The following is an 11,863-nucleotide window of genomic DNA, read 5'->3' as shown; positions in this document are numbered from 1 at the left end:
TTCGCCGGTTACCTCACTTGTTTCAGATTCGGCAAAGTTACTCAGGTAATCTTTTGAAAGTTTCCCTTGGCCTGTTTGTATGAGTGCAAAGAAGTTCATGAGGCCACTGTAATCCAGACACACACAGTTGCAGGAGAGCTGATGTGAACAGCCTGATTTCTTCCCTCTAGCTGTCATAAGACATTGTCTGTTTGTTTGTTTGTTTGTTTGTTTGTGAGCGTTGCTATGTGTCGCATATGTGTTATGTGCTGTGTGTTTGTATCTGTTAGTCCGTGTAGGCTCTATAATGGGAACCATCACGAGATCAGAAGGAAGCCTCAAGCTCTTGCAGACACATGTACATACAGTACACACACACACGCACACACACACACACACACACACACGCACACACACACACACTTCAATCGCTTTATGAAAATGACAGATGAAACAACATAAGGAGGACTATGTGTGTAGATGTATGGTTTATATATCCATCAGTGTGTTTTTGTGTTGCCGACTTGGAGTGGGTTGCAACTTGTTTGTGTATGTGCGCGCCCAGCTCTTCATATATACAGTATGTGTGTCTATGTGTGTGTCTGTCCACTGTGTGTGTCTGTAACGCTTTTGTGTTGTGGCCTCACTAACGAGGACAATGTCAGCTTATTGCTCATCAGAGCTCATTAGAAGTGCAGGCTAACACTTTGCCCCCCACCACCTCACCACACACACACATTAATACATGCGCAGGCACACACACACACACACAAACACCAATCTTTCCGTCCTTCCCCCTCTCACAACACAAAGCCCTCTCTGTTAATCGACATTGCCGAATGTGAACGAAGAGAAAAAGGCCTAACGACCGGAAGAAAAAGGTAGAATAGAGGGGAGTGAGGGTGGAGGGGTTGTGAGGAGAAAAGACGAGAGAGACCATGGGATGGCCTGGCAGTGGGACGGAGATACATCTACCCCTGTATAGAGCACACATAATGGTGGGAGATTGAAATGTGTGCAGCAAAGCACTAGTGCTCAGGACATTACCACCTAATGACTAAAATGAAATGAATGTGATTAATAATAATGATTGAAAGATACGTTGCTATGTTTTCATTGCTGTTTGAGTGTTAGCAGGAAAAATGCAAAACTTACTGAATCGATTTTCTTGAAATTAAGTGGAAGGATGGGACTTGGGCCAAAAAACCAAAACCTTTAAACTTTGGCACAGATACAGGCTAAAAAAAGAGGATAACACTTTCTTTACCATGGATTTTCAGGAAAAAAATCTATTCAGGGAACTGATATAAATGATTGTGTACATATTGGTGAAGCTTGTTTGGTTTAAGGAGACTGGGTCCAACACTCTAGTGAGAGCCTTTCTAGTTTTGTGATGTATTCTGTCGGCTCAGTACAACATGGAAATTAACACAGCGTCAAATCACAAATTAATTATAGTTTGAGGTGAAGCTAAACAACACTAGAAATGTGTGGGCATAGTCTCTGGCAACACATGATTTACAAATAGCATTTCCTCTTTATATGGTTTATAACTTTGAACTTTACTTTATAAGCTTTGTTTGAAACCCATCTCAAATTTTCTTAGCATGTAATAACTTGTCTCTCCCAGGCTTTCCCCGTTTACCCTGTCACTGTCTACTGAGCTATCCAATAAAGACAAAAATGCAAAATATGTACAGTATATTAACCAAAACAAGTCTCACTACTGAAGCGACAGTGTGGGATCTCCTTATCTGCTCCCAGGCTGCCTCAGTATAGCCACTAAATGGCGGAAACGTTTAGCTTTCTTCTGATCTCTATCTTTGGAGCAAAACTACTGTTATGAACTGTGATCACAGACAGCAGGACTCTGTTTCTGGTCTCTCACACACAAACACACACACACACACACACAACATAAAACATACTATGGATAAATATATAGAGATTCTGGAAATGAAACACCATAGATTTGAAACCCATCGTTATTATGATAAGTATAACCTTGTGCAAGGATTTACTGCGATAACCATGATAGCGGTCCATTGTATCATTTGTTGCCGAGAGTAATACAGCAGCTACTGCAGACTTTCTAATTATAAAATGTTGTAAGAAGAACTAAATGGGCATATTGTTAGGGGAAACTCATGGCTCTCAAATGACTGGATATCAGGTCATTTCTTACAGCTAAAGGGAGAACAAAAGTATAATTCCTGTAACGGTATAGCCGTAGAGCACCCAGTCCTCAGAAATGCTTTTCCACTAAATGTGTGGCTGCAAGTAGCAAACGGTAACCTCAGTAGTCCTCTGCTATCTAATGACAAAGATATCTTAATATCTATAGGCCTGCAATGTCTCAGGGCTCTTTCTATAAGAAGGCATTGTCCATGAGTATGTGTGCAAGTTGCCATGGCGATGTGAGAAGAGGGCTTGACCTATCATGTGAGGATGTATGACACTCATGATGCTGCTATTATTAGAGATGGATGGTGCACGTGTGGCTCAAATGTGACAACAACGCGGTGGTCAGACTGAGCTCGAGCACTGCATTAACATACAATGCTGTGTGTGTGTGTGTGTGTGTGTGTGTGTGTGTGTGTGTGTGTGTGTGTGTGTGTGTGTGTGTGTGTGTGTGTGTGTGTGTGTGTGTGTGTGTGTGTGTGTGTGTGTGTGTGTGTGTGTGTGTGTGTGTGTGTGTGTGTGTGTGTGTGTGGACACTCTTACCTCCAAGTCGTCCAGGGAGCGGGCCATGCTGTGGCGTTTGGAGCGTCTGAAGGAGCGTCGGGCTGCCGAGCGCTGCGGGAGAGGAGGGAAGCCCATCGTGAGACCACGGAACCGACTGCCCTGAGGGGACAAAGACACACATCTTCAATTAGCATTCAGAATGAAGTACAACAAGGGCAGTGGCCACACATCAGACAAGCAGGCTGGTGATGATCAAAAACAAAAGTCCAGCAGGTGAGAACGCTCGAGGGGAAAGTGAGCGTCTCGCCTCCGTCAGCAGCTCCTGCTGAGCTCCCAATAAGGTACTTCATTGTAAAGTCAGCGGAAATGAAAGGTTGACTTGGAACCTCCCCTCTGTGAGAATGTAGAAGTGAATGACTCTGAATAAATAGCAAACAATGATCATTCGACTTTTAACAGCAGAAATAATGACAGAAAAGCAGATGAATGTGGGGGGTGCCTCTGTCTGTCTCTCTCTCTGCTCTTACGTATTTCTGTCACTCTTTACTGATAAAATAAAACATACACATGAAAATATATGAATTAGAGCCTGACCAACGCATAGCAGATTGCAAGTTGATTACTTTATGTCTCCATTACATATTTTACCCACAGACAGCACAGGGAAGTTTACGTTCAACTTTAAGATCAGTAGATATATATCCTAGTCAAATTCTTAAAAAAATTATATGGGCGATATAACACTGCCGAATATCAAATTTGGTATTGGCATCACCCTTTCATTCAGAAAACCTAAAAAATGTATGGAAATATACATTTTGGGCAATACAAAAATACTAATAATTATTGTAATATACACTTGATCAATAACAATATGCCATAAGTTATATATATATAAATATTTATAAGCACATGGAGATTTAACACAAAATTGATCTACTTCAGATTTGTAAAATGTGTTGTACTGTTTGTCAGAAGACTTTAAAACCACAACTTTCACTCATTCACAAAAAACTTAAGAGAAATATTAATGAGACATTTATCATGTTAATTATCGATACTGACTGATTTGAAAACTTATCTCGATAAAGGTTTCTGCTACTTGTCTAGCCAGCACAACAAAGATACACCAAATAAATACTGTTACTACAATGGACCTCACTAGAGCAAATACCTCCTTAAATCCCATCAAATTGCACACACTCATAGATATCAGTTTATTAAATAGGTCTGATTCTTCTTTTCAAGATCCATGAAATATTGCCTTTGAAAATTAAAGAATATTTTACGAGTTGGCCATGTCCCATCAAGTCACCAAGTTTGATGGAAATGCGTTCAGTAGTTATTGTGTAATCCACAAACAGACAAACATACAGGGGTAACAACAGAGCATCCTCCTTGGCAGGGGCAAAGAACATTTATCTTATTCTTCTGCTTTTCTCTCACTATTTCTGCTGGAAAGTCAAATGATCAATGTGATTTTTAATATTAGCACATGGAGTCTTAACAGTCTTTGTGCTGCTGCTGTGCTGGACAACACCCATGGCAACCAGCAGCTAAAGTCTTACTTAATCTGTTAGTAACACTGTAGTTCACTGATGGTTTTAATGCTCTGAGCTAAACAGGCTTTCCATCAAAACCTGTCTTGAGAATCTGTTTGTTATTAGCATCCAAACCGTGATCCAGTTGAAACATGTTTTAACAATAACACGTTCATAAACAGCATGACACTATTTCCTTCACCCTTTGTGTGTGTATGTGTGTGTGTGAGAGAGAGTGTGATGGAAAAGGTGTTGTTGAAAATGAAATGTCTAAGTGTTAAAGGTCACAAAAAGACACACATAGCACATGTGAATCCTATATCAGAGCCTATATGAGGGGATGTGTGCAACATTGCCTGAAGCCCTGCTGGTACACATTCGTGCCTGTTTAAGAAGCATTTTTTTCTTTCCACTTAAATGTTAAATTCCACATGGTGGACACAGGCATGTATAGTCCTGTGTTTTGTGCCTGCAGCACCACATTGTACAGTACTTCAGTCAGCCCACAACCACGCATAGCAGAGACACACACACTGACACACAACCATGGGATGGTCATGATAACAACAACACCTGCAGAGCAAGAAGCTTAAGATTTCATTATCGATCATAGTGTCATTATTGTGTTTGCTCAGTGTACTCACACTGATAAAAAAAATACACACAAAAATAATGTGCAAGTAAAGACTAATGCTGTGAAACTGGAATGAAGTTTAAACTGACCAGCTGCTTCATGATGCCATAAAACTGTTGAGTAAAATGGGCTCTAGAAAATTAGTCATTGGTTCATCAGGATTTATTGTCCAGAGACCATCTGACAATGATGTAACCACAGTGAGTGGTGCACTTAACCAAAGAGGACAGGCTTGTGTAGCCTTCACAAGTTTACAATTAGCTTTTTAACAACTGTTGTTCTTCTGCTTCCAGAGAACAAGACAAATACTCTCCTCTTCTTTCTATCCGCTCACAAATGGCATTTGGCTAATCTCCTTAAACTCAAGCAGAGAGCATACGCCAAAGGAGCCGTTAACTAATGAGTAATTAATCGATGTTGACAGTCAGGATCCAGAGGCCAATTGTGGCGCATGTTGAATCCAACTGGCTGATTAGGAACAGGTCTTGTTGGCATTTCATCAGGAGATGACCAGTAGTGTTGCCTGGAAACAAAGTGTGCGTGTATCAGTCAGCACAGATTACATATGGAGACACAAACATTCACACGTGACCCCCATTTAACCTGCTCAGTTTTAACATCTTAATTATTATAGCACTTACGCTTAAGCCAAACTAAATTGACTCTCAGAGAGTAAAGATTCTAACTATAAAAAGGAAATGATAACATGTTGATGTTGTGCGGCGTCTTGTTTTGGGTGTGGCTGCACTTCAGCGCTTTCACAGAAACATCTGAAAGAAAGAACATTTTAGTGGAAAACTCAAACTCTGATCACACACACATACGCGGTAGATGTCACAGAAACAAGGCATCTTTCCTGTTTACAACTGAAACAGCTGTCAACATAAGAGCGAAGTACAAACACACACAAATATCCCACTTATTTCTTATAAAAACAGACACTGCAGCAGCACAACGAGGCCTCATTGAAAACTGCAAAAAACGGAAGAAATATCTTTTAAATGAACGTGAAAATTTAGGATGAACAATGTGTCATATTCATACAATTAAATTGCTTTCTGTATCAATTATACATTTAAGTGTTTTTATCCAATATGACATTTCCTTATAATTCCCACCCCATGAGTAAACTATAGCCACATCTACTTCATTTGTACAGATTAATGTCTTGTACCAAACAACGTATTCAAATACTTCAGCTTTTATTCTCAATTGACAATGGATGCGCATGAGGTTTGCAGGGAGGTTTATGGTTTAGATGATAAAACAGTGCCACCTTGTGGCAGACAAAAGCAGGTAATATGGGAAAACAACTTATATATGCTACATATTATACACTATAGGAAGCAAGTCAGCAATAATATCAATGTAATTCTTAAGAATAAAGTATATGGAAGGAAAAACTAAGATCTTTGCTACAAGTAATCGTGGCTTCCTGGGACAGCTTTCAACACTCTGTCCAGTCTGAGAACATTGTTCAGAGAGGTTGACGTCCAACCTCCTGTCTACTGACCCTGACCTTGTAAACAATTCATCTTTTCCCCTGGGGTTTCCCCTCGGACCCAGACCTCCACAAGTTTGACTAGGGGAAGCAACAACCTCCTTAAGTGTCAGGGACAAACAAGAAACTCATTTGTATTAAATGCAGACTGAGACGGGGCAGATCTTTACTGGCTACTTGTTACGATTGACCATTTTTTACCAGCAATTCAGCTGATGGGTTGTAGGGTTATTTAATGTATAGTATATAAAGTATAATGTAGACTAGTTAATTGATGTGTAATGTATTTTTTCTGTTTTACTAAGATTCATCGAACTTTCTCTTTTTTACTAATATAGAACCTGTACTGAAGATTCAGTATGTTTTGAATTTCTCTTGTTATTTGGGTTTGTCTTTTAAAAGATGTCAGTGGTTTCTACCACACCCAACACATACTAAAACATTTATGTATTTTGTATATATATATTGTGTGAAATAAACAAAATGGTCTGTATTTAAAACGGTCTGGGTTTATATATATATATCACTTTTCTAGTCTTGTTGACCACTCAAAGAGCTTTTTCACACACAAATTCACACAGTGCATGTATGAGCAGGACTTTATCATACACATCACCTGCTCCTACCACTGACTAATTACGGTGGGAAACAGGTGGTTTTCAGGTGAAGGCAGATGGCCGCTTGGTGCATAATACATGACCTGATGATACCGGAGCAGCAGGAATAAATAACTTATCAATTCACTTGTACTAAGTCTGGGTAGAGATCCCACTGCAGCATTCACATTATTCACTACAGCACAGGGAAGTTTGCTGAGGTGGATGTTGTTTATAACAACTTTAAACACCACTGAAAAGTGTCCCGTCCAAGTGAGAGAATTCTCTCGAGGACAGAACGAGTTCAGTTGAGTCAAAATTCGATGCCTTGAGGGAGAGATGGTGAAAATGCGATAACAGAGGGATGAGTACAGATGGATTTATAGCCTCAATAAACTGTAGCCTTGGACATACACTAGTCAGGGTAAATTTCCACAGCAGAGGGGTGTGATGAGAATTCTACCTGCCGCCCGGGCTTCTCAGCTCATGGTCAGATTTAACACGACTCTTCCAAAAGCCCCACAATCCACAAACTGGCTCAGGGAAACACAACTTCAATGAATGCCCTATTATGGAAACCTTGGCTACTATATAGCAGGTACAAAAAGTGAACGTGGTAAGCATTGAATCTAGAGTCTTAAAAAACAAGTGTTTACGAATTTGTGCTGATCTTACCTTTTTCTCTCCCTCCTTTGCATTCCTTCGTTTCTTCTCTCTTTCACCTCTCTCCGCTCGAGGCCGCTCTCTGTCTCCAGCGCCAAACAGCTTCTTGGCCCACTCATCTTTCTGAGCGGCCAGCCGTTGGGTGTGGGAGCTGGGATGTGCCGGAGGAGGCGGCTGGCTCCCTCCAGGCGGTGGCAGGTGGTCTCCCGGAGCTAGCGGAGCCCGGTAGCGGTCTGCAGGGATCTTACTCATGGGTGGAGGCAAGGTGCTGCAGTTGGCCGATGACCACCCGTCAGTGGATTCAGCATAAGACTCCTGGTCGCTGCTCAGGCCCTGGAGGTGGCTGTTGTGGTGCTGCTGCCGCCAGTCTCTAAGCACATGGACCGGGAGCCACCGCTGTGGCTCCACCCCTGCTGCTCCTCCAGCCCCTCTCTTTTCTCCTCCTCCCACAGCTCCTCCCCGCTTCGCCAGTGGGTAGTGGTGAGGGTGGACCCCGCGCGAGTGCCTGCTGGAGACATCAGGGTGAGCCAAGGGTAGAGGGTGAGGCAGGTCAGCCAGGTGTGGATCGTGGCGGTAGTGGCCATTTCTCAGAGCTGGCGGAGGAGGAGGAGGAGGTGGGAGGGAGGCGGCGGCTCCCAGGGTGGGGCTCCAGGCCTGCTGGGAGGAAGGAGGGCTGTCCCAGTGGCGTGGCCCAGAGATGTGGTTGTGATTAGGCGGACCTCCGAGGTCCACTAAAAGCACTCGGTTGCTCTTCTCCTCCGGTAAAAAGTTGCCAATCCCACTATCACTGTTGCTGCTGGTGCTGTGGTTCTGTTGGGCGTCGTTGTCTGGATCGTGGAAGGCCCGGGCCCGAACCCCCTCAATGTTGTCCCCCATGTCTCGGTAGAGGACAGAGACAAACTGGAGGAGAGGCTGAGAGCTGGGCGGGAACTCCAGGCAGCCTCCTGTGTCCGGGTCGGGGGTGCACTCAAAGCCAAACCTCCTGGCTACACCTGAATGGACCTGAGGAAACAACAGTCACCATGAGAGTGTGTATGGGTGGATGTGTGCTGTCATATATTCACTTTTACTCCAGGACAGAAATACATAAGAATATATTCGCTAGATTATTTTAGTATAGAACATTCACAGCACATCACTGTACAGTTTTTCCATGCACACATATTCATACAGTGTATTTATGTGCAGCATTTGCTCCATCACACACACTGTTGGCCCAGCAGTCATCTTTTGTGTATCTTTTTGGTCTGTGATTTTGTTTTTATTGCATCTTCAGGAGCAGCCTGGACTTGTGTCTCTCTCTTTACCTGGTGGTGACAGAGGTCTGGGTCCACGATGAACACGTGACAGGAAGTCCTCAAACCGCCATCTTCATCTTGTCCGTTGCTAAAGCGATGATAGTCGTGGTCGTCGGTGGCCTGCATCGTGACCAGCCCAAAGAATCGCCGATCGTCGGGACAGCAGGCACTGAAGGCTAGTTTCTCTGCAGGATAGGTGGCCAGGACCAGACCCCTGTCACTGCAGAGACGCACACTGTCATGCATGACCTGGCCGGAGATAATGAATGCATGTTATTACCTGGTGCCAAGGAAAATAATGAGGCAATCACAGATTCCTAACATCATTATAGACACTGTTTAATCTGCTGAAATCGTGTAAAATAAATGTACTACTTGCTTTTCTAACAGCTCTAAGTTTAAGGCTAATAGATCTGCAGACAAATACATTTTTTAAAATCTTGACTCATTAGAGGCCTATCAATATATCGTTTAAAGGCTTACAAAGAAATAGGTTTTTCAATTAAGCTATTGTTTTTTTAAACTAGATACAAAATACAGCGAACAAGCTATTTTCCTCAGACGGGTAATGAAAGATTTAGGTTCACCTTCATTAGGACCAATGAATGAATCTTTTGCTCGGCTCTGAGACGCCTCATGCTGGCCCGGATGGCCTGCAGGCTGTCATTCTCTAAGCTCGTCCCAGAGGAGGCCAGCTCGATGGAGCCCAGGTAGCCAACGATCATGCCCACGTTGAGGATGCCTTCGCCAGGCTCTAGGCCCAAGTCGCCCTCGTCTCCCACATCTACGTCTTGCTCTTCATGCGGGTGGATGTGGATGTGACGGAAGTCTGAGTCCAGGAAGACTGAATCGTCATTCAGAACTTGAGCCATCTCCTCCTCAGAGAGCAGGTTGGGATTGCTCTGGGTACAGGAGGAGCTCCGGTACTGTGGGAACTCGGGCTCAGACAGCGGACGAGGCTTTGATGAGGAACTCACCCCCGGCCTCTCCTTGTCCGAGCTGCTGGACGACTGGCTGGAGTTCTCAAAGATCATGTTAAAGATTCCTCCGGACTGCAGCTCGGCCACCACCCTCTCTGCCCTGTTGATGCCCAGCTGCTTAGGATCCAACTTGGGTTTGTACAACCCCCCACGAGCTCCACAGCCCGACCTGCTGTTATTGTTATTGTTAACGCTGTTGTCATAGAAACCATCCAACTCATCGTCGCTCGAGCACGAGTCCAGGTGAGATGCTCCCAGAGTATTGCTGCTGTGATGCCGATTTCCACGTTGGTGGTGATGGTGGCGCCTTTGACGTTCTCCCTCGGCGATGACTAGTTTCAAAACGCCAGAGCAGCGTCCAATCAGCTTGACCACATCTTCATGTGAGGCCTTGGACACATTGATGTCATTAACAGAGAGGATGTGGTCTCCAGAACGTAAACCCACATAGTCTGCAGGGCTCCCCTTCAGGATGCAGCTGAGGACACATGGGCCTTGACCAGAAAGAGTGAAGCCGTACCCTGTCCTCCCTCGTGCCACCTCCACGGCGTGGATACGGCCCTGCTGGTGGGAGGAGGAGGTCGGGGGAGGAGGAGGAGGCAAGTTCGGCACACTTCCGCCACACGGGCGCCTCTTGGACGATGCGTCTGCTGGCCTCAACATTGTGCCAGGGAGGTTTCTCGAGTCCATCGATTCAATAAGTGTCAGTAAGTCATCATTCGTCTCCCGGGCTCTGCTCAGGCAGAAACACAAGGATTCATCCAGTGAGCAGCGGTCCTAAATGCAGCAAGGGAGTGAGAGTTTGGCCTCAGTTCTGGCAAGGTCCCGCTAGCCCTCCCATCCTGGTGTCACTTTCTGCTCCGGTTCATGGGCAAGTTTACCTGCAGCACAAAGGAACAAAACCAAGTCAGTGGCAGCTTTTTTTATCCAAAACATGCTCTCATTCTCTCTCAGTCAGTGACTAGATATACATAAGAAATTAGATAAAAAGCCAAACAAAAACACACACACACACACACACAATAGGCTAGGAAGTAAAGACTAAAGGTTCAGTGTGTATTCAGGTACCTATGAATACCATACTCCAGCTTTGCCAACAAATCCTGCCAACCAGCCCACATCAGATCTCCAAAAAGTGGAGACTTGAATCAAAACAAGATCTTACATATATCCTCATAAAATGTCCTCGTTTAACCACAGTGTATTGTGTTGTGATGAATAAAATAAGTGTGGTGCCCATTCTAAACTTTGAAATACTGGCCTGTATTATTGCTCTGAGTCTACTTCAAAATTATTCCTTGTCATTAGTGAATTGTCCTCAAATGTTTCTACAATATACTGTCAGGTTTTATTGTTTGTGTGCTGGACGTTGTGTGCAGAGCTTTTCATAAACAGTCTATGGTGCAGAGTGAGGTTGGAAAACGTTGTGTTCATCCTACTTGGTTTATCTGCAGTGAAGATGTCAATGTTTTTTTCATAAAATAAAACTGAAATTTGCTACATTACTGTTTGGTGTTACGTTCTGTCCAGCAATCCACACAATCTTCACACCCAAGTGCTGCAGAGTGCGGCTCAGTTCATTCAAGTTCTATCAATATTGAACCGTGAGTCTAAATCACACCAACTTCAACACTGCACTTCCCTGGACCACAACGTACACACACATGCCAAGTAAGAAGCCGAGAAATTATTTTATACGGGGGACGAGAGCAATGCAAAATAAGAAAACACATGCAAATAGAAAAAAACACCTACAAATAAAGAAATCAAACCTTATCATGCGCTGGAAAATAGTGACAACACGTGAAAATTCAGAAACGCACTACAAACGGAAATGTTTCCAGGGGATCCAAAAAAGTGACGAACCTGGCTGTCGTTCAATGCTTTGTGAAGGTATTGAATTATGTTACTTTTGATATTTGCAGCACGTTTCTGTATTTAGAAATTGATGAAGTTCTTATCTTAATTTTCATGTCATTTTCTTTT

General features: G+C 43.5%; 1 protein-coding gene across 1 annotated transcript in view; it reads right to left on the bottom strand.

Annotated features, from left to right (window-relative positions):
- Nucleotides 1–11,863, bottom strand: part of rgs12b (regulator of G protein signaling 12b) — a 45,447-nt gene that overhangs the window by 32,812 nt on the left and 772 nt on the right. The window contains 4 exon segments of the mRNA XM_061092502.1: nt 2,704–2,823; nt 7,612–8,601; nt 8,907–9,146; nt 9,485–10,758. Of these exon segments, the coding sequence (XP_060948485.1) occupies nt 2,704–2,823; nt 7,612–8,601; nt 8,907–9,146; nt 9,485–10,567 (2,433 nt within the window). The 5' untranslated portion in view covers nt 10,568–10,758.

The sequence above is a fragment of the Limanda limanda genome, chromosome 2 (assembly GCF_963576545.1).
Source record: "Limanda limanda chromosome 2, fLimLim1.1, whole genome shotgun sequence".
NCBI classification, from domain to species: Eukaryota; Metazoa; Chordata; class Actinopteri; order Pleuronectiformes; family Pleuronectidae; genus Limanda; species Limanda limanda.
The sequence above is the reverse complement of the archived record's forward strand: the minus strand, read 5'-3'. Positions and strand labels throughout refer to the sequence as shown.